Source organism: Chiloscyllium plagiosum, unplaced genomic scaffold (assembly GCF_037043375.1).
Source record: "Chiloscyllium plagiosum isolate Xiang-an unplaced genomic scaffold, Cpla_swu_hap1 HiC_scaffold_6, whole genome shotgun sequence".
Classification (NCBI taxonomy): Eukaryota; Metazoa; Chordata; class Chondrichthyes; order Orectolobiformes; family Hemiscylliidae; genus Chiloscyllium; species Chiloscyllium plagiosum.
This window is the reverse complement of record NW_028270144.1, coordinates 82,444,776-82,468,370: the sequence shown is the minus strand read 5'-3', so window position 1 is coordinate 82,468,370 and position 23,595 is coordinate 82,444,776. Positions and strand designations below refer to the sequence as shown.

The 23,595-nt window shown below is 39.7% G+C and overlaps 1 protein-coding gene across 1 annotated transcript in view; it reads right to left on the bottom strand.

Moving 5' to 3' along the window:
- Positions 1-4,976: 4,976 nt before the first annotated feature.
- Positions 4,977-23,595, bottom strand: part of ddx10 (DEAD (Asp-Glu-Ala-Asp) box polypeptide 10) — a 217,940-nt gene continuing 199,321 nt past the window's right edge. The window contains exon 18 of the mRNA XM_043691863.2: positions 4,977-7,333. Within this exon, the coding sequence (XP_043547798.2) occupies positions 7,132-7,333 (202 nt within the window). The 3' untranslated portion in view covers positions 4,977-7,131. The remainder of the gene's footprint in view (positions 7,334-23,595) is intronic.

Genomic DNA, 23,595 nt, shown 5'->3' with positions numbered 1-23,595 from the left:
GAACAGAACGGGCCCTGGAGGAATATCGGGAGAGTTGGACCAGTCTTAAATGAGGAATCAAGCAGGCTAAAAGGGGTCATGACAGAGCTTTAATGAGCAGAATTAAGGAGAATCCCAAAGCCTTTTATTCTTCTAGAAGCAGCAAGCAGGTCACTATAGAAAGGATTGGTCCACAAAAGGATAATGAAGGAAAGCTGTGTGTCGAACCAGAGAGAGTGGGTGAGATTCTGAATGATTACTCTGCATCAGTGTTCACTGAGGAGAGGGACATGATGAATGTTGAGATAGAAGTTTGAATAATCTGGATCACGTTGACATAAGTAGGGAAGATGTGTTGGGTGGGCTAGAGGTAATTAAGGTAGACAAATCCACAGGACCGGATGGGATGTATGCCAGGTTGCTGAGGGAGGAGAGAGAGGAAATAGCCGGGGCCCTGACAGATATCTTTGTAACATCATTAAACACAGGTGAGGTGCCAGAGGACTGGAGGGTTGCTCATATTGTCCCCTGAATGAGAAGGGTACTAGGGATATTTCGCATAACTATAGATGAGTGAGCCCGACATCAGTAATGGGGCAAGTTGCTGGAGAAGGTACTGAGGGATAAAATCTATTTGTTTGGAAAAGAATGGGCTTATCAGTGATAGGCAACATGGTTTTGTGCGGGGAAGATCGTGCCTTACCAACATAATAGTGTTCTTTGAGGAAGTGAACAAGTTGATAGATCAAGGAACGGCTGTAGGTGTCATATACATGGACTTTAGTAAGGGGTTTGATAAGGTTCCCCATGATGAACTAATGGAGAAAGTGAAGTCACATTGTGTGCAGGGTATTCTAGCTGGGTGGAGACAGGGAGTAGTAGATGAAGGGAGTTTCTCAAAATAGGGAAGGGTTGACCAGTGGTGTTCCACAGGGATCAGTGCTGGGGCCACTGTTGTTTGTGATATACATAAATGATCTGGAAAAGGGCATTGTTGGTCTGATCAGTAAGTTTGCAGATGGCACGAAGATTGGTAAAGTAGCAGAAAGCATAGGGGCCTGTCAAAGAATATAGAAGAATATAGATAGACTGGAGAGTTGGAGGAGAAGTGGTAGATGGAGTTCAATCCAGGCAAATGTGAAGTGATACATTTTGGTAAGTCTAATTCTAGAGTGAATTATACAGTCAATGGAAGACCCTTGGGAAATGTTGATGAGCAAAGAGATCTGGGAGTACAGGTCCATTGTACCCTGAAGGTGGCTGCACAAGTGGATAGAGTGGTCAAGAAGGCATATGGTATGCTTGCCTTCATTGGACGGGGTGTTGAGTATAAGAGCTGGCAGGTCATATTAAAATTGTACAAGACATTGGTTTGGCCGCATTTAGAATGCTGTGTACAGTTCTGGTCACCACATTACCAAAAGGATGTGGACACTATGGAGAGGGGGCAGAGAAGGTTTACGAGGATGTTGCCTGGTATGGGAGGTGCTAGCTATGAAGACAGGTTGAGTAGGTTAGGTTTATTTTCACTAGAAAAAAGGAGATTGAGGGGGGACCTGATTGAGGTCTACAAAATCATGAAGGATGTAGACAGGATGGATAGAGATAAGCTTTTTACCACGGTGAAGGATTCAATAATGAGTGGTCATGCTTTCAGGGTGAGAGGTGAAAAGTTTAAGGGGGATACACACAGCAAGTACTTTACACAGAGGGTGGTAGGTATCTGGAATGCGCTGCCAGCAGAGGTAGTAGTGGCAGCCGTGGTAGATTCATTTAAGATCATCTGGACAGATGTAGGAGTAGGTGGGGAGCAGAGGGATACTTAGGAATTGGGCGACAGGTTTAGACAGTGGATTTGGATCGGCTCAGGCTTGGAGGCCAGAGGGCCTCTTCCTGGGCTGCAAATGTTCTTTGTTCTTTAATATCTATTATTAGGAAGAAATTATTAAGGATGTAATAACAGAGTATTTAGAAACATGAAATACGAGGAATCTTGGTGATTCAAACGAGATGGGCAGGCACTATTTTGTTCGGATAATTGATTATTCGTTTAATTGATTTCCTCTGGGGCTTGGAGTTTTCTGTGAGGTCTGCTTCCCGTTCAGGAGACTAGCAGCACACCGTGCGCGAGCCCCTGCCCCACCCAACTCCATGCCTGCCCTCAAAACCCATCTACCCCCAGCCCGTGCCCGACCGACTGCACTCCCCACCCCACTCCGGAAGGGTTTGGAGGGATATGGGCCAGGTGCTGGCAGGTGAGACTAGATTAGTTTGGGATAGCTGGTCAGCATGGACGGGTTGGACCGAGAGGTCTGTTTCCATGCTGTACATCTTTTTGACTCGATGACTCAACCTTCCAGTTCCTTCCGTCTCAATACACTGCTCTGCTCTCATTTTAGCATTTGACCTAAGCCTCCTGCAGTGCTCTAGTGAAGCTAAACAAATGCTGGAGAACAACATCTCATTTTCCGCTTAATCCCTTTATAGCCTTCATGACTCAATGTTAAATTCAACATCCTCAGACTGTGAACACTATCCTCCAATTTGATCCATCTACAAACCCCACCCCAATTTTATCCATCTACAAACAATCTTCTGTTTGTTTGGATTTGCTCACTGCAACGCTAACCCATTCGCCGATATTAATACCTAGCATTAATACTGATTCTTCATCTATATTCTCTTCTACCATCATTACTACTCCTTTTGCCATTTTCTCTGGGTACTCTTACCATCTGTTCCACTTTCCTCTCCACCCCCTCCCTGTCTGCACCATAAAGAAACATAATTTTCCAGCTCCCTTCAATTCCAGAGGAGTTGATCTCAAAATGTTAACACTGTATCTCTCTCCACAGATGCTTCCTGACTAACACAGTCAGAGTGATGGGAAAGAGCCCATGGGATCTGAGGAAATTTGGTTTTGGAATTGGTAGAGTGGCAGGAAGCAGAGGGTGATGGTCTAATGGTGTTTTCGTGACTGGAAGTATGTGTTCATTGGGCTCTGCAGCAATCAATGTTGGTGTCCTTGCTCCATGTGATTATATATCACTTAGACTTCAACAGAGAAGTGTTGATCAGCAAGTTCGCAGATGATGTGAAAATCAGTGTGATAAATGATGAGAATAGTTTTAAACTACAGGAGGATGTAGATGGGCTGGTAAGTGATGCACTTGGGAAAGACAAACAAAGCAAGAGAAAACATAATGAACAGTAGGATACTGCGAAGCATTGAGGATCAGAGGGACCTTGCTGTGCATGTACACCAGGCCCCCCGAGATAGCTGAGCAGACAAATAAAGTGGTTAAGGCAGCATATGGGATTCTTGCTGAGGCCTAGATTTTACGAGCAAGGACAGTATGTTGGATTGGTATAAAACCATGTTTAGGCCACATCTAGAGAAATGTCTGCAGTTCTAGAATCCACACGATAGAAGGGACGTGATAGCACTGGAGCAAGTGCAAGTACAGAGGAGGTTTAACAGGATGTGCATGGGTTAAAGGGTTTGAGTAACGAAGAGAGATTGGAGACTGGGATTGTTTACCTGGGAGCAGAGGCCGCAGAGGAGGGACATCTAAAAGATGTCTAAAATTATGAGGGACAGAGTTAGGATAGACAGAAAGGAATTTTTCCCCTTGGTGGAGGGATCAATAACTTGGGGCACAGACTTAAGTTAAGGGGCAGGAGGTTGAGGAGGTGGGAGATGGTGTTATTTTCAACCCAAACTGAAGTAGGAATCTGAAACCCGTGTGGTGCATGCAGAAACCCTCATAAGTAGGATTAAGCCGTATGAGTCAGTGCTGGAAAGGGGATTAGAATGGTTGGATGCTTGCTTTTTAACCAGTGCAGACTTGATTGGTCAAAGGTGCTTTTTCTGCACTGTACACCTCCTAAGACCTGCTATGCTTCTCCAGCACGAACATTTTATATCTATTATTCACACCCTTTTCTACTTTATTTTGCTCTGTATTTCTATCATCTGGGGAGTTCTGGCTTTAATGATCCACCTCTCCTCTTGTCTTCATTAAACTGCACTTTGGTTTTGGAGCCAAATTATCATCTCTTTAAAGGCAACCCAATATCCTGTTATGCTTTTGCCTGACATTCTTTGATTCCAATTTATCTAGGCTAGTCCTTTTCTAAAAAAAAAAGAAAAACATACTGAAATTCACCATCCCCCTGTATATAGTTTTAACTCTGGACTTCTCATCCTTTTCAATAGCTGACTTGAACCTTATAATACTATGACCACTGGTTCCTAAGTGTTTCCCACTATGGCTTGCTCCCCAGAACCAAATCCAGCAAGGCCTACATCCCCCTTGGAGAGGAGATAACCATATGGTGCTTCTATCAGGCAGCCTGGAAGATGTTTCAAAATACAAAGTCTTTTCAGATTGCACAAACCACTTGATAATGTGCAATGGATGTGAACAGCAGATTCCAAACAAAACAAGTAACTCCTTCAAAGTCAGCTGAATAAATATCTGGCTAATTACGGGATTGATTTATAAGAACATGGATAGATACCACTGAGTATGTGCTGCTCATATCAAGGAAATGTTATATGGCTAACAACTAGATATCTATTCACCTCCACTAATAGTCTAAGATAAAATGGTGTGGCTTTGTATTGGGAAGAGGCAGCCGGAGCCTTTGATGTACAGCACCTGCACAGTGTAGAAGGACATGGGCACTTTGCTCATTCGATATAACCACATAGTGAAGCAATCTCTCCAACTGAACCTGCTTCAACTTAAACATTTCTGGTTTATATTTGTTAGGATGAAGAATTCCTGCAATGTGGCAGTCCTTCAGGTATTAGTGAAGAGGAGAAGTCAATGTCTAGGGAGAAAAGGGAGTAGATGGATCTCTCAAGAACAAAGTAGACAATACCTGTGACAAGAACAACAGCATACAGACACTTTTGGAGTAAGGGCATATCAAGAGTAATTAATAATTTCATAATCATGAGAATTAAAGAAATGATTTTACATTCACAATCATGTTCCCACTTTTTCTTTGAAGATTTTAGGGAGATTATCGTTATTCATACAAGGAGTTGAACAAATAGAATGCCAATATAACACCTCTTCAAATAAGGAGAAAGGGATGGAACAAGGAAGTATTAAACTTGTTACAGTCAAACATTACAGGATGTAATATAATACAGGACAATCTTAATAATCAATCAAAAGTACAAGTAATTAAAAACTTCAATGGATTTGTTAAAATTCAAGCTCCCCATCTGATAAATTTAATATTTAATGATCTTTAATGAAGTAACAATGAAGGAAAGAAAATATATTCAAAGTTTGTGGATTTCAAACTTCATGGTCCTCAAACCCAAATTCAGCTTCTTTCCCACATTTGCCAAATCACAAAAAGTCTCTATCTTTCTCCTGTTCATTTTCAGACTTAGCTCCCCCTCTCCAACCACCCCGGACTCAGTCCCCGAGTTGACGTCTGTTCTTTAAAGATGATAACTTACCCACTCTGGTGAATTGGTGACAAATGGCTATTAGCTCACAACCACCTAGTGCATAGTATCCCAAACTGCCATACCCCTTGTTATCAAGCTCTATTGGATCCTCATTCCCTGAGAACTGAGAAAGATTTTCACATTGGTTTTCAAATCTCACTGCCTCTTTTATCTTGCCCAATTTACCCAAGCTGTGTACATCCTCAAATAGCAGAACTAGGTAATTCAGTCCCTTCAGCTTGCTCCAGCATTTGTTGCTGATCTGATTGTAACCTCAAATCTGCATTCCCACCTACCCAGTTAGTATTTCACCTCCTTGGCTGACAAGAATCTCCCTACCTCTGTTGTTAAAACATTCAAGCATTCTGCTTCCGTCATCTTTTCAGGATGAGAGTTCCAAAGACACTCAGAAAAGAATTTAGCTCAGCTCTGTTTTAAATGGGTGGCCATTGATTTTTAATGGCTTGTAGCTGTAAATTCTCCCATAACAGGAAAGATCCTTTCCTCATCCACCTGTCACAACTTCCTCAGGATCCTACCCATTTCAATTACTCTTCCAAATTCCAGCAGATACAAGCCTCAAGCTGTCCAACCTTTCCTCATTAATTAACCCACTCATTCCCACCATTAGTTTGAAAAACTTTGCTGAACTGCTTCCAACGCAGTTAAATCCTTCATGAAGTAAGGTAACCAATACTGTACACAATATTCAGATGTGATCTCATCAGTGCCCTGCACTGTATACAAAACTGATGCTACACTAAAACTCTGACCATTATCGTCTTGTCTTCACATTCCTTTCTGCTCAACATCCAGTGGGATTTTTCCACTGTACCTTCTATATGCAAGGGAAAATGTTGTTACGATTGCAAATGCAAAAATATTAGCAGCAGACAGGAAGTAGCAGTTAATGTGTTGATCTGCTACATATGCACCTTTATAAACCAATTAACTGACAGGATTAAAGTGTGAAGTCATATCACAAAAATAATCACCTACATAAACAAGTGTTAATAACAATTTTCAAGAAAAGGGAACAGGAAGTGAAGAAAGAGAGAGAGAGAGAGAGAGAGAGAGAGAGAGAGAGACAAAATCCAATATAACATCTAAATCCTAATCAAGGCTGTGTGTGAATGGAACAGACAAACTGCATTAGGAATACATGACACAATTGCACAAATAAAACCTTTTACTTCTTACATATTTTTATCTTAAAGAGTCTAGAAAACTAATTACTATATTTCAATAAGCAAATGAATTAGCAAATTGCTCTTGTCCAGTTCATTTTAGTTTCTAAATATAAGCTAATGACTGTGTATGTATATTGCTTTATTGTAGAGAAAATGATGGTGTAAGATTGAAACATCCAATGTGTGCACAGAGGAATCTATTTGTATTGTTCATACCTGAACCATTATATTTTGCTTGAAATTAAACTGATTTAAGCAAATATGTCAGAAAATTCAAGTCTCATCGCCTACTGAAGGATTACAGATTTTTCCGTCCTGCTGTAAAACAGACAATGTCTTGGCAGTCATCTACAGATCTGCAGCAACTTGTTCAGAAAGCATTCATCACTGTCAGACAGCGACCACCTGCTCTGGTTTGATTGCAATAGAATGAACGTGGCCAGCACAGTAAAAGGACTGACCCAGAAAACTGCCTCGGGATTGCAATTAATTTCTGTTCAACAGCTGAAGCACCAGCTCCTCATCTTCAGCCAGAGAGAGACCAGTGTCCAGTGGGCTGTACTCATCAGAGTCACTTTCAGACTTCATTCTCCTCTTTCCCTTTTGAGTTGCCATCATCATCTCACATTTGTCATTGCTACTATGGCTATCATTTCTCTTCCTTTTGAATTTCCCTTCAGCTGGTTTGCTGCATTGAAAAAAAAATGAAAAATATCAATAACAGGCTTTAAAGCATAGCAATACATTATCTATATTACAATGTGAATCAATTATTTAATTTGAAGGGTGAATTTCAGCATACTAAAAGGAAGGTAATCCATGAGTGGTACAAAGAAAATAATCAATATCAGGACTCAATCACTGCCTCTTCTGCGAAGCTTAATTAAGCTGCAAAGACATTCCTACCTTTATTACAGGGTGACTGATTATTAAATATTTCTTTCAATTCATACAGTACCACATAAATTATCATGCTAATGCATTTACAAAAACAGATTTATTATACTTTCAAAAACAAATGCACATGCAATCAGGACTCATTGGCAGTTAATAAAGTAACTTACCACAAAATAGATATTCTGGCTGAATTAAATCAGCCCATAACATCTACAGCACAGGGGATTGGTTAGCTTAGTTTACTAGGTGACGAGAATGATACCAAAATCATAAGGTTCAATCCCTGCACTAGCTGTGACTGTTCATGGAGATTCACCCTACTACACACTTGACATGTAGTGGTGTCTCTTGAATTATGTACAGTATAACCAATTGTTTCTAATGGAAAGAGATGGCTTCATTTCTTTGTGGATTGTGGTTAATCGTCTACCTACAGCATAGAAAGATGACACAACACAGTAGGTCTGTGCCAGAAGTAGTGGTTGACATGAATCTCCTTCCATTCATCTTCAGCTAACTTGATCAGCACAAATTTCTATTCCTTTCCCTTCACCTAATTATCTGGGTTGCCCTTAAATGCATTATGCTATAGCATCAATCTTCAGATTTCAAAATTCTAAACTTGAAAGATCTTATGTACCTCAAATATAACAAAAGTAAGAAAAGTCAATAAAGAATTAGCACACAGCAAGATAAGGTTGAGGACAAAGACAACCTCAAAAAATCTGATTTCTGCTATACTCTCACTGTTCCAGTAATTCTGTAATAACATTGTCTCAGCTCCTCATCCTGCAGATTCAAACAGTCCATTGCTTTCCTGATCCCACTCTCCAAAACCTGCAACCGATCTCAGCTCATCCACTCTTGCTGTCCCTATTCTGTTTCATGCTGAGTCCTGTTGACCTGAATTCACTCACCTACACTGGCACCCAATATGGAACTGCGTCTATCTTAAAACTCTCCCCATATCTGCAACTTACTCCAGTCTTATGACACTTCAAAGTATCTGCTTTCCTCCAATTTTGTCCTATGTACAATGATTTACATCACTCCACCATTTGTGATGTCTGGCCTTAAGCTCTGAAAATGTTTTCCTGAAATGTCACTTAAACATACCTCTTTAACCAAGCTTTTGGTCCCTATCTCAATATCTCTGGTGGTTTAATGTCAAATTTAGTTTGGCAATACCTTTTTGATGCAGCCGGGGAGGTTTTACCAAGTAAAGGCACAAGCTGCTGTTGATATATTAAAAACAATGCCCTGAAACTTTTGGATTTGAGGGGAAACTGGAGAATGTGTTGGCTGTTGAGGCTGGAAATTCCATTTGTTCATTTCTGTGACCAAGAACACCAGGATGGACAACTCTTTGCTTCATTCCAGACTCAGAAGCTGATGACTCCAGATACCTATGCCAGTTGTTGTGTTGCAAGTATAAAACACAGTTTCAGTACATTGAGATGTACAAAAATGGAAAGGCAGAAGTGATCAGTTGCTGTTGGACAAGTGGCTAAAAGAGAATTCAAGATCTTAGATGAATTTTTCGCTACAGCCTACTCAAAGATACAACATTGGAATCCGCATTTAAAATTGCCATGTTTAATGTTGTTTTGCTTTAGTATTAAGAAGTTAATGTAATTTTCCTGAGCGCTGTACAACTCAATTTAATGTAGTTTCATGGGTGACCGGATTGGCGCCTCACCTGTTCCTTGACTGGTGGCTTACCAACCTCCAAGGTGAGGCTTCCTTCAGCCTTCAGGTTGTGATTTCTTCCCTACTCATGACCTCCCAGTGGTGGATTCTCCCCCACTGTCCAACTCTCAGGACTTACTACGGTCAAAATGATCAAATTCATAGAAACTACTGGAGTCTGGAAGGAACGGGCGAAAGTGAGGACTGCAGATGCTGGAGATCATAATCAAGATTAGAGTGGTGGTGGAGAAGCACAGCAGGTCAGGCAGCATCCAAGGAGCAGGAAAATCAACGTTTCAGGCAGAAGCCCTTCATCAGGAATGTGGATCCCATCATCACCCCATCCTGATGACAGATTCCTGCCAGAAATGTCAATTTTAGCTCTGGAAGGAACAGGCCGGGTCTTAACACAGGGACAAGAAGGTGGCTTTAAATACAAGAACTCCTCTCCTTCCCAGAAAAACAGTGCTCAAGCTGCACTAGAATTGACACCGAGGAAATTAAAACTCAAAGGAGTCTTCAAAATGATTCATATCAAATAATGAACAAATTAGGTTTAAAAATAAATAATTAAATTAGCAGATCCATGAGTAAACATCGACTGACTTTACAGTTATTTATTTGGCTTCTTAACATTTGCAATGTTAAACTATTTCTGGACTCATTTAAGCAATGCAATAGAAATGAGTTATTTCTCTATCACAGGGTTTTCCTGTCTACTGCCTTAGTTTGACCTTTTAATTCTAATACTGATACTGTTAGAGAACGCTTTCGGATTAGTTGAGTATACCTTATATATTTTCTGTACTTTAAAGTTGATGAAATATTTAGGGATTCAGATTTTGAAATAGAGGCAGATAGATGTGAGTTAGCTTTGTGAAGGTAACTTTTTAAGAAAAGTAAACAAAAAAGTCATTTGGAAGTGACCCAAAGGCATCAATTCCAAGAAAGCATGTGAATTCAGTAAAGAGACTGAGAAAACCTTTGTAATCTTAATTGATGGAATGTTTATGCAGTTGAGTTCAGAACAAATCAGAATGTCAGAACGCTGTGAGGTTAGTGTTGACTTGAGAACAAAAAGTTCAAGTCTCAGTTCAGAAGAATCAGGAGTTCAGTTCAGAAGTTAGAACAGTTTTAGAATAGATTTCTAGTTCAGAGGATTTCACTATGCTAGCCATTGCTGCAGCTCAGGCAGTTTCCAAGCTACCACAGTATAGATAGAAATCTTCAAGTTATTAGAACTGGAAAAGTTTAGGCCATCAGATTTGTGAAACATTCATGCCAGCAAACATAGCAAGTGTTGGAAAGGGACCATAAAACTATCTTAACCAACTCTCCCCATTTTCTTCTCCTTGGATGGTAAAGTAAAAACTTAAGAATTGAGACAGGAGTGAATTTTTTCTGGAACTGAGATTCTATAAATGTTGAGGAACAGCTGAGAACTTATTTTGCTGTTTGCGTTAAAATGTAACTGTCACTTTTTAAATAGAGTTTATTTCTGTGTAATATGTAAAAAATGAACTTTTTAAACAATACCAATATGAACATAATTTATTCAGTAACACCATTTGACCTATTTTCCAAGATGCAAGAAATTATTCATTTTCTACAATCACAAGTTAATTAGTTAAAAATCTTCACACTTCATTCAAGTGCTCACTCGCTACTTTTCTTTAAACAGGTTAAAAGAATTTGATAAAATTACACAAATCAAAAATAAAATATTCTCACCCCATGTGTATGTACATTAGCAAATGAGGTGGACTATATTAATGCCCCCATTTCTACAGGGTCCAATTTGAAGGGCCAAATTCTTCACTGAGAAAATTCAGGTAACATATCTCACATCAACATATTGGTTATGCCTCCTCAGGGGCTACCCAACAGATCTTTGAACCTCCAACCACTTTTTCACCCATGCCAAGTTATCAAATGACACTTTACCAAAGTCACAAAAGGCATCTCTTGTGACTGTGGCAAATTAAACTATTGCTCTTCTGCCTTCTCAACTTGTCTGCAGCCTTTGGCATGTACTATCACCATGTAATATCTCTCCACTGACTCCCGACTAAGTGGCAATGTATTCACCTGGTTCATTCTTATGCATCCAATCGCAACCAGCTAAGTACCTGCAACTGGCTTTGTTTCCCATTCCCACATTGTTACCTCGGGTGTCCAACACAAAGGCCTGACCTCGGCCTCATTTTTATCAACTCCTTGCTGCCTCTCAGTGATATCATCCAGGAAACCTTTTACCTTGTTGACATGCAACTTAATCAATAATCCATAAAGACCCATCACAGCATACAAAAGAAAAGGTAAGCTTTGTGGAAAAAGGTGCTCACTTAAAAGAAGAAATGCTCTTTTTGACTATATGATAATTGAAGGCCACTGCTGGTTATTCAATACGCTTCCTTTCTAGTTGGTACAGGGGCTATGACTGATCTTTTATGTTGTCCTGATCCAGCTTCATTAGGTTCACTCTTGAATCTAATTTCTTCCTTTAGAACTGCAACACCTTGTTTACCTTTGCTCTACCCCTTGGCATGTAACTTTAGTTTTACAGTTTCTAATTCAGCTACGGAAGTAAAGAAAAGTAATTACCCTGAATAAAGAATACTACAGTATTGCTTAGTAAGGTTATCAAGGTAATTTAACTGCAAATAAAATCACAAAGCACTCATGGATAAAATTACAGAATCCACAGATGTATCACAGAAATAATGAAACAATATCTTCACAAATAGAGAGACTACAAAGAAAGGTTGCTGACAGCTAGCAAAGGTCTATTGCATAGTTTCTGCTTGCATTCAAGTTTATATGATTGATAGAACAATTCAGTACCCTCCGCAGATAATAGCTTATGAGCAAGTTGGAAACTGAAATTTGTGTTGAAGAATTGAAAACAGATGTGGGTGGAAAGAGTAGAATGGAGTGAGTTGAGATAAAGGGAACATTTTTCAAAAATGGCAGAATGTGACAAGCGGTGTTCCATATATTATTAAATAAAATAGTGACTAGTGTATCCACATATGCAGAAGGCACTAAATTGAATGAAAATCCTACAATTGGAAGCAGGCAGATTAAGGATTCGGATAAAACAGTGTTAGATGGTATTCAAAATTAGGTGGTGTGAAATTATTCACTTTAGATCGGAGAATGACTAATTTCTAAATAGAAGATTTCTGAGATATGAAAAAGCTGTAGAAAGAAGTATCCGTGTATGCTGATTGTTAAAGTTAATGCTTGGAGAAAAACAACTCTAAAAGACTAATAGGGCATTCCACTTTATCTCAAAAGGAATGGAACATAAAAGTGATGAATTTGTGCAAAACTTGATCAAACCCCACTTGAAGCACTACGTTCAGTTTCAGGGATACAACCTGAGGAAAGCTACATACTAAAGAGGGCTTAAAGCAGTGGTTTACAAACTTTTTTGGTTGAGGAACACTAATATATTGCGAAATTCTGGACAAATCCAATCCTCTCCTTCCAACTATTTATTTATACGGCATAAAATAAAAACGATAATGAATCTCAACACTACTGTTTGACTGAAAATGCATACCTCTGTAATCATTGTTTTTTGTTGTATGTAAGAATAATATATAATGAAAAAAATTGATAAAGTTTTCAGATAACTTTAAAATTACACGGAATCTCTAGAGATGTCTGTGGAACCCTGGTTGAAAATGATTGCTTTAATGGGTTGAATTTAGAGAACAGGTTACATAAAATTAGTTTGCATTCATGATAGTTTAGGTTAAGCATTGATACTGAATCACAGAATCTCTACAATGTGGAAGCAGGCCATTCAGCCCATTGAGTCCACAGTGAACTTCCAAACAGCATCCCAACCTGACCCAACCATCGCTGTAACTCTATTTCTGATGGCTAATCCCCATGGCCTGCACATCCCTGGACACTATGAGCAATTTAGTACTGCCAATCCACCTAACCTGCACATCTTCAGACTGTGGGAGGAAACCAGAGCACCCGGAGAAAACCCACACAGACACAGGGATAATGTGCCAACTCCAAACAGACAGTTGCCCTAGGCTGAAATCAAACCCAGGCACTATGAAACAGCAGTGCTAACCACTAGGCAGAAGTGGGTACTGCAGATGCTGGAGATTAGAGTGGTGCTGGAAAATCACAGCAGGTCAGGCAGCATCCGAGGTGCAGGAAAATCGACATTTCAGGCAAAAGCCCTTCATCGGGATACCTCACTTGAAGCAGTGCTAACCACTGAGCTACCTTGCCGCCCTAGTCAAGGTCTTTAAAATAACAGCTATTTAATAGGATAATTGTGGTGGTGTGGTGGGATCCATTAGTCTCGTGAGACCATGCATCTGCATCTGGGAAGCCTTGCTTCAATGTTTTTTGGTAGAGCAGCGTCTGTCATGGCTGTAGAGGCCCAGATGGCAGTGGCAGTCTCAGCTGCAGCGACTGCACTTGAAGGTGCTGTCCTCCGGTGTTGTCTTGGTGCTGTTTTCTTGGTGGGTGTGCTTTTCTTCAGCAGCAAGCCTCTGTTTCTCCTCTCTTTTTAGACCCCTGTGTAATTCCAGCGTTGTTGGAGCAGGGGGAAGAGGATGGGTATCCGGGCGCGGACCAGGACCTCATTGTTGGTGACTCAGTAGGTCCACTTGATGTCCAGGATGTGCCTGCCCCCAAATGCCTCTTTAAAAGCTTGTGAGTGGTACATCTATTAAAAGTCACGACTGAAACTGTTAAATTTTGTGAATAAGAGTATGAAGGAACATGGATCAAAGATGAATAAATTAAACGGAGGTATAGAGCAATCACAAAAGGAACAAGAGTAGGCCAATCAACCTGTCACGCCTGCTCAGCTATTCAGTTCAATCATGGATATCATCTATGTTCAATGCCACTTTCACACATCACCTCCATTCTCCGTAATGTAATTAGTCTCTATAAATCTATTGATTTTCATCTTGAACATGGGTGAGCTCTCAGCCCAGTGGGTAGAGAATTCCAAAGAATCAGAAAAAAAACTCTGAAAAAATTCCTTTATGGCTCAGTTTTAAACAGCTTATCCACTTACCTTAAGATATGTCCCCTGGTTATAGACCCACCCAGCCAAGGAAAACATTTACATCCACCTTGTTATACCTTTGAAGCATTCTGTACTTTTTAAAAAAAGTCACCCCATATTCTTCAAAAGATACAGAATGCAGATCCCACTTCATCAATTTCTCCTCTTCAGACAATCCCACCATCCCAGGGATTAGTCCAGTGAATGGTGTGTCCTCCCCCAGATTATTGTCGTTGGCAATCACTCGCTAATGAGTATGATTGTCCATTTAGGAAATTCCATGTCACTAGTCATGGATTTTGTGGGCTCATGAGCCCGATCCTAGATGCTTCCCCACGTAAGGAGACCAAAATTATATACACTACTCCAACTGAGGTCTGACCAAGGATCTGTACAATTGTAGCAAGACATCTATACTCCTGTATACAAATCCCCTTACTATGAAGGTTAACATACATTTGCTTTCCTTATTAATTTGTTACAGTTGCATGCCAGCCTTAGGGACTTGCGAATACCCAGGTCACTTTGGACACCAATATTGTCCAATTTCTCAGCATTTAAGAAAGATTTTGCTTTATTTTGTTTTTCTCCACTAAAGTAAATAATTTTACACATTCCCATTATATTCTACCTGCATTCACTTAGCCTGTCCAAGCTCCCTTGAAGCTGCCTTACATCCTCCTCACAATGTACACTCTCTAGTTCGATGCTGTCGGTAAATTTAGAAATATTACAAACAGGCCACATGACCAAATCATCTATAAAGATTGTGAACAGCTCCAGACTTAGCAATAATCTTTGTGGTAGCCATTAGTAAGAGTCTGTCAGAGATTGATCTGTTTTAATTTTCTCTGCTTTGTCTGTTAGTCAATTCTCAATCTTGACTAATACACTATCCACTAACGCATGTATTCTAATTTTATTTTCTAACATCCCATATGGGACCTTATCAAAGGCCTTTTGAAAATCCATACGCACGACATTAATTTATTTTCCTTTACCTATGCTACAAAATAAAAAATCCATTAAAAACTCCAATAAATTTGTCAAGAGGTCCCTTTTATAATCTTAAAATAAAAATACTGCAGACACTGGGAATTTGAATTAAAAATTGAAAATGCTAGAGAAACTCACGACTGTCAGTATCTGTTGTGAGAGAAACACAGCTAATATTTTGTGTTTGTTATGACATCTTCTGTTCAGAACTGTTTTCTTCCAGCCCTTTGACATTGTTCTCCATTCCGATCCTACTTGCTGCTTGTCTTTCCTTCATCTGAGAGTCTCCTGTTCTTAACCTCTTATGGAAGGCAGAGAATGAAGGCAAGAGGGAGCAAAATAAATGAGATATGGCAATGGAGAGTACACTAAGGAGGCAAGGCACACAGTTGGTTCATAAATGCATCTATGTGACAAAGTTATATTCCTTCTCAAGACTGTTCATCTTGTATTTCATTCAGTATTATAATTATTTTTAATAATCATTTTCCACTGAATCTAAAATACTTCATGGTTGTGTTTAATCATTGTTTGCATAATGGCCTTGTGTAACTAAGTTAAAATCAATAAAACCAGCTATATTCATTTAAAAGACAGTCCACAAAATGCAGTATTACAGTCACTGAATGAAATCAGTTGTCTCATTAAGCTACATCACCAGTACTTCAATGCAGCTACACTTTAAAGTGGGAGCTCCATATTCAAAAAAAGAACAGCTAATGAGGGCCCTTTCTACAGAGGGAATTCTGTATAATGCAAGGGTTTCTCACCGTCACTCAATGATTTAGTTCTTTGTCTCTTGCAACACTGATGCTAATTGTTATGTTCTCAAAGCTTTGATATCTCATTTTCAAATATAACCTACTGGATTTGACTAAGGTGTTAAATACTAATAATTACAGTCTATTGAATAAGACTTTTCATGTCATCTGCGCTGAGCTGCTTTAACAAGTTAAAAGACAGCATCATTAATCACTCCACCAATTTATCAAATGACCGGTAGTTAATCTAGTGAGGATTTCGACACAGATAACATCTCAAGATAACAGATTCATTATGGTTTTTGCTGAGTTAACCCACCTTTGCAGAGGGTAACAGCAGAGGCATTGCAAGTAGTCAGCAACCCCAGTTCAGAAGATTAGCAGTCTAAACAGCACTGCCCATGCGTCCCATATTTTATAAATATAGGTGCATGAATGTTGGAAAGGACAGGATCAGGCTTTGCGGTCATCCCTGCACGGAAAGGTTCACATAAATGTGTTACTGTGCAACCACGCTCAAGGAGAGAGGAAAAACTGCTAGGGATTAACTGAATTTAAATTCCACTAGCTGCTGCAGAAGTATTTAAATCCCTATCACAGAACATTAGGCTTGGCCTCCAGATAACTAGTCTAGCAACAAGACCAGTACTGTACACCACTGCCTGGATGACTGAAGGATTACACGTACAACCAGCATGTTAGCGCACTTCAAGTTTTTAATAAAACTGACTTCCATTGTTTAAGCTGAAATTTAAACAAAAGAAACACAAAAACAGTACCAGTCAATTAATCTGCACATTTTATCAAAATATGATCAACTTATTGTAAATTTTCCAACCTCAGAAAATAATTTACGTTTAGTCAACAGCTTTGGTTTTGGAATACTACTTACTTGAATTTTTAATGCATTTGCTATTCGTGTTAGCTGTTTTTGTATTACGAATGGATAGTTTACAACTAGAACAATCCATTTTGCAACATGAGCTAATCATGCAGACAGGAACTTGTGGCACAAAACCACGAGGGCCATTTAGAACTGCAGGCTAGTCTGCATTTAAATGCCTAACAACACAAATACAATTTTAAGGGAACAGCATTGAATCATTGCTCATATCTATTGCATATTATGAAGGACTAAAGGTCAGTGAACTTAATCTTAATTGACTAATAGAATAATGCTTCTGATATTATTATAGCTAGAAAACTTTAGCTATACATTATATAGTTATTATTTCACTGACAGATATTAGTTATAGATTACATGTGTTTAAAGCAAATGTGCGGCTTTGGCAATAGCTAGATAAACCTACAGCAAAACTTGCATTTAAACTGGAATGAATTTTGGTCTATTTGACGCTCTGGAAATTTTGGCCTTTCCACAAAGATGTGCAGCACGGAAACAGAGTCTTTGGTCCAACTCGTCCATGCCGACCAGATATCACAACCCAATCTTGTCCCACTTGCCAGCACCGGCCCATATTCTTCCAAACCCTTCCTATTCATATACCCATCCAAATGCCTCTGAAATGTTGCAATTGCACCACTTCCACCACTTCCTCTGGCAGCTCATTCCATACACGTACCACCCTCCGTGCGAAAGATTTGACCCTTAGGTCTCTTTTATATTTTTCCCCTCCCACATTAAACCTATGCCCTCTAGTTCTGGACTCCCCCAACACAGGAAAAACACTGTCAATTTATCCTATCCATGCCCCTCATGATTTTATAAACCGCTGTAAAAGCTCCAGGGAAAATAGCCCCAGCCTATTCAAACTCTCCCTACAGCTCAAATCCTCCAACACTGGCAACATCCTTCTGAACTCTTTCAAGTTTCACAACATCCTTTTGATAGGAAGGAGACCAGATTTGCACAAAATATTCAAAAAGTGGTCTAACCAATGTCCTGTACAGCCGCAACATGATCTCCCAACTTCTGTACTTAATACTCTTGACCAATAAAGGAACGCATACCAAATGCCTTCTTCACTATCCTATCTACCTGCAACTCCACTTTCAAGGAGCTATGAACCTGCACTCCAAGGTCTCTTTACTCAGCAACACTCCCTAGGACCTTACCATTAAGTACATACGTTTTGCTAAGATTTGCTTTTCCTAAATGCAGCACATCGCATTTATCTGAATTGAACTCCATCTGCAACTCCTCAGCCCACTGGCCCTTCTGATCAAAATCCCATTGTAATTCGAGGTAACCTCCTTCGCTGTCCACTACACCTCCAATTTTGGTGTCATCTGCCAAACTTACTAACAATACCTCTTATATTCACATCCAAATCATTTATATAAATGACAAAAAGAAGTGGACCCAGCACTGATTCTTGTGGCAGTCCATTGGTCACAGGCCTCCAGTCTGAAAAACAACTGTCCACCACAACCCTCTTGTCTTCTACCTTTGAACCTGTTCTGTATCCAAATGGCTAGTTCTCTCTGTATTCTGAGAGATCTAACCTTCCTAACCAGTCTCCCATGGGGAATCTTGTCGAATGCCTTACTGAAGTCCATATATATCACGGCAACCGCTCTGCCCTCATCAATCCTCTTTGTTACTTCTTGATAAAAACTCAATCAAGTTCGCGTGACATGATTTCCCACGCACGAAGCCACGTTAACTATCCCTAAGCCGTCCTTGCCTTTGCAAATACATGTACATCCTGTCCCTCCAATAACTTGCACACAACCAACGTCACGCGCACTGGTCTATAGTTCCCTGGCTTGTCCTTACTCTACCCTTCTTAAATAGTGCCACCATGTTAGCCAACCTCCAGTCTTCCAGAACCTCACCTGTGACTATCGATGATACAAATATCTCAGCAAGAGGCCTAACAATCACCTCCCTAGCTTTCAACAGAATTCTAGGCACACCTGATCAGCTCCTGCAGATTTAACCACTTTTTTGCGTTTCAAGACATCCAGCACTTCCTCCTCTGTAACATGGACGTTTTTCAAGATGTCACGATCTATTTCCCTACATTCTTTATCTTCCATGTCCTTTATCACAGTAAATACTGATGCAAAAATACTCATTTAGTATCTCCCCCATTTTCTGCAGCTCCACACAAAGGCCGCCTTGCTGATCTTTGAGGGGCCCTAGTCTCTCCCTAGTTACCCTTTTGTCCTTAATGTATGTGTAAAAACCCTTTGGATTCTCCTTAACCCTGTTTGCCCTCCTGATTTCCTTAAGTATACTCCTACTGCCTTTATACTCTAAAGATTTATTCAATCTCTGACATCTACTTCCTTTCTTTTTCTTAACCAAACTCTCAATTTCTTTTGTCATCCAGCATTCCCTACACCTACCAGCCTTTCCTTTCTCCCTAACAGGAATATACTGTCTCTGGACTCTCATTATCTCATTTCCGAAGGTTTCCCATTTTCCAGCCGTCCTTTTACCTGCGAACATCTGCCTCCAATCAGCTTTTGAAAGTTCTTGCCTAATACCATCAAAATTAGCCTTCCTCTGATTTAGAACTTCAACTTTTAGATCTAGTCTATCCTTTTCCATCACTATTTTAAAACTAATAGAATTATGGTCGCTGGCACCAAAGTGCTCCCCCACTGACACCTCAGCCACCTGCCCTGCCTTATTTCCCAAAAGTAGGTCAAGTTTTGCTCCTTCTCTAGTAGGTACATCCACATACCGAATCAGAAAATTTTCTTGTACACACTTAAATTTATCTCCATCTAAAGCCTAAATATTATGGCAGTCCCAGTCTATGTTTGGAAAGTTAAAATCCCCGACCATAACCACCCTGTTATTCTTACAGATAATTGAGATCCCTTTACAAATTTGTTTCTCAATTTCCCTCTGACTATTAGCTGAGTCTATAATACAATCCCAATAAGGTGATCATCCCTTTCTTACTTCTCAGTTCCACCCAAATAACTTCCCTGGATGAATTCCAGAAATATCCACCATCAGTACAGCTGTAATGCTATCCCTTAACAAAAATGCCACTCCCCCTCCTCTCTTGCCCCCCTTTCTATCCTTCCTGTAGCATTTGTATCCTGGAACATTAAGCTGCCATCCTGTCCATCCCTGAGCCATGTTTCTGTAATTGCTATGATATCCCAATCCCATGTTCCTAACCATGCCCTGAGTTCATCTGCCTTCCCTGTTAGGCCTCTTGCATTGAAATAAATGCAGTTTAATCTATCAGTCCTACCTTGTTCTCTGTTTTGTGCCTGCATGTCCTGACTGTTTGATTCATTTCTTTTCTTAACTGTACCAGTCTCAGAGTGACCTCTTTCCTCACTATTTCTGTGGGTCACACCCCCCTCATCCCATCTTACTAATTTAAATCCTCCCAAGTAGCTCTAACAAATCTCCCTGCCAGTATATTAGCCCCCTTCCAATTGAGGTGCAAACTGTCCTTCTTTAAAGTCACTCTACCCCATCTTGGTGAGAAATAGGCTATGGGAAGGGTACGAGAGCATGATCTGGAAAGTGTAGTTTGTGTGTGAAGGCTCACCCTTCGTCTCTGAATGATGTCATTAAAATATAAGATGCCAGTACTGACTTTGGAAAACTCCAGCCATGATCGTTCATGAACTAAAGAAAACCCCGTGCACGACAAACATTTATTGCAATGGTCCAGAAGTAAAAACATGCATTGATAGTCTCATGGCAACAACAGAAAAGCTGATGGACGATGAGAATGTGATCAACCATTCTGTATGAGCGTAAGAAGGGATAATGCAATCACAGTAAATATCCAATGTGACTGTACGTACATTTGGTGTTGTAGACTGGGCAGAAATCAGACAGAAGGCATTCAAGTAGGGAGCTGCCGAGAAGCTGAGGTCACCCCAGTGCATGAAGCAGTGAATCTATGACATCAGAGATGAAGGAAGATGTCCGGTACAGGCAAACTGCCATTTTGAAAGTAAATTACAAGTAAATTTTGGCTTCTGTGATCACCTTGGAGGAGTAAGATTGGTTATGAAGAAATAAATGTGGTAAATGGTCCAGCCAGGTTTGACAGTTGGCAAGTCAGTAACTCAGTACCCTCTGTTCAAGGGCAAAGGTTTGAAAACTAAACACTCCATAATGCCTCTCCACATCCAGGCAATAGAAGTTCCAATATTTCATTCTCCCAAGATTTGCAGGGTTATTTCCCCCTTTCTCTCCAATACCTCAGATAGCATTTTCAGTCAAAATGTTGCAGCACTTAAGTTCTTTATTAAAAGCTTTCTGCTTTCTTATTTCTTCCCACTTTCCGAAGCTTCCTCAACTTTCCTATGATCCTAGTCGCCCCTAGTTAACTTATTTGCAAAATAATAACTCATAGAAAGAGGCTCATGCCAAGACACTACTTGTCCAAGAAAGTACAGACTAGTTTAAAAGACCTCACCATAGTGTATACAAAGCTCCCTTCTTATAAATTATGGACTTAATAATATCAACTTGGCCGTAATTCAGGATTTTATCTAATGACAAAACCAATGTTACTCCTTCCCAATGGAGTCTGGTCATCTTTTTGTTCAAGGGTAAACTTGGAATGTTTCTTGTAAGTCAATCACGAAAGAAGAATTTATTTTGTTGAAGCAGACAAATTTCCACCGCACAAATGGTTGGCTGACGATTTTAAGTCAGTAAAAATAAAATCATGTTAAAAACTTTTTGAACCCAGGGCACAATGCAACTAATGCCACGAAAATAATAAAATATCTGATGGCAGAAATGGAATTCAGGGATAAAAAGAGAGGTTTAAAAGGGAAAGCAGTGAACTATTTCAGCTGGTATTTGATTTAGTACAATCTTGTCAATGGTAAAGAAAGATATAGATTTATAATCCTAATCAATTGCTCAAAGGACATTAAAATCCATCCCCCTTTTACAAAAAGAGGCCACTTCCTCTAGATGTAATGCTTTTAAAAGTGAATAGTGCTGAAAAAAGACAGCTTGTTGAAGGCTCGTCTTGTACTCAACAGAACATTTCACAAGAAATTCAAACAAAGCCTAGCTGTTAACTGTCAATCAACATTAACAAATACATTCGCCATGGCAACAATGAGAGTCCACCAGCTAACCAAGCAGTTCTCCTCTCATGCAGTATAAATGTTGCTTGAACCCATTTTCTCTTAAAAATATCTTGATCAGCAAGGTGAAAAGCTTTGAAAATCGTTTTGCAGCAATACTCAAATTCTGCACGAGCAAAATAGCTCAAAGTGACAGTTATACAAATTTTTATGAAGTGTTAACTCGTTTAAAAATAGTACAATTATCCAACACTTTTTCCAACAGCTGCTGTGGAAATTTTTCAGCCCTTTAAAAATCTTCAGTACCACAACAACGTTAGCCAGGACAGTGGCAATTAATAAAACAATCCATGTATTTTAAAACTAAAACTAAAACCAAGAGGGGCTCCTTGTCCCAATGTCTGACCCAAGAAGTCTGTGTTTAAGTCCCACCTATTCCAGAGATGTGTAATAACATGAACAGATTGATTATAAAATATCTAAAATTAAAACTGAAAAATAATTTATCAATTGTTGGTTGAGATTGTTCTGAGCAGAAATTAAACTTGGATAGACAACAAGAGGGTGAAATTCACTCAACGTGGAACAAAAGTGTGATGCACGATGAGCTAATTTCCCTACCATGAGAAACAGTAGGATGCTTGGTACAACAATAAACCTTGCTGCACAAAGGTGATATGCAACAAAAATTTTGAGTAATTTAAAATGTTGATTTCATGTACATTTTGAGTGCAAATATGTGTTTCAAAAACCCAGCTTTTTAAAAATACATTCTTTATTTGCCTGTCACTTACACTAACCAATTTAAGTATAAACGACATGAATGGCTTCACAATGTACTGTTACTTTCAGCTTTGCTGCCATAGTTATGTGTTCAGAAAGGATGAGTGGGAGGTAATCCCATGACAGCAATTTGTGTGGTAAAGTGAAATGCATTTTAAAGATAACTGTGCAAAAACAGACGTGGAGCTACTGGGGACTGAGTCACAATAGCCTACATGAAATCAAATATCAGGCTAGATCAGTATCAATCTCATGCTCACCTGCATGCTCTGATTTTTTTAGGGCACATTTAACTTATACCATGTTTGTAGAATGAATCCCACTCTTTTCAAATATATTTGCAATCCCCTGATAATTTCCCACATCCACTGAGCGATGCAAGCCAGATAACTGACAAGTAAAACTTTCAATCATAATGTAATTAAGGTTGTAAGAGTGGCAACCTAGAAAATACACATTTGAAAAACCAATAACTTATATTGTTAAACTTGCTGTAAAAATGTAAATATTCTAAAGGTACTTCACAGAATATTGGGCGGCACGGTGGCACAGTGGTCAGCACTGCTGCCTCACAGCACCAGAGACCTGGGTTCAAATCCCGCCTCAGGCGACTGACTGTGTGGAGTTTGCACATTCTCCCCGTGTCTGCGTGGGTTTCCTCCGGGTGCTCCGGTTTCCTCCCACAGTCCAAAGATGTGCAGGTCAGGTGAATTGGCCATGCTAAATTGCTCGTAGTGTTAGGTAAGGGGTAAGTGTAGGGGAATGGGTGGG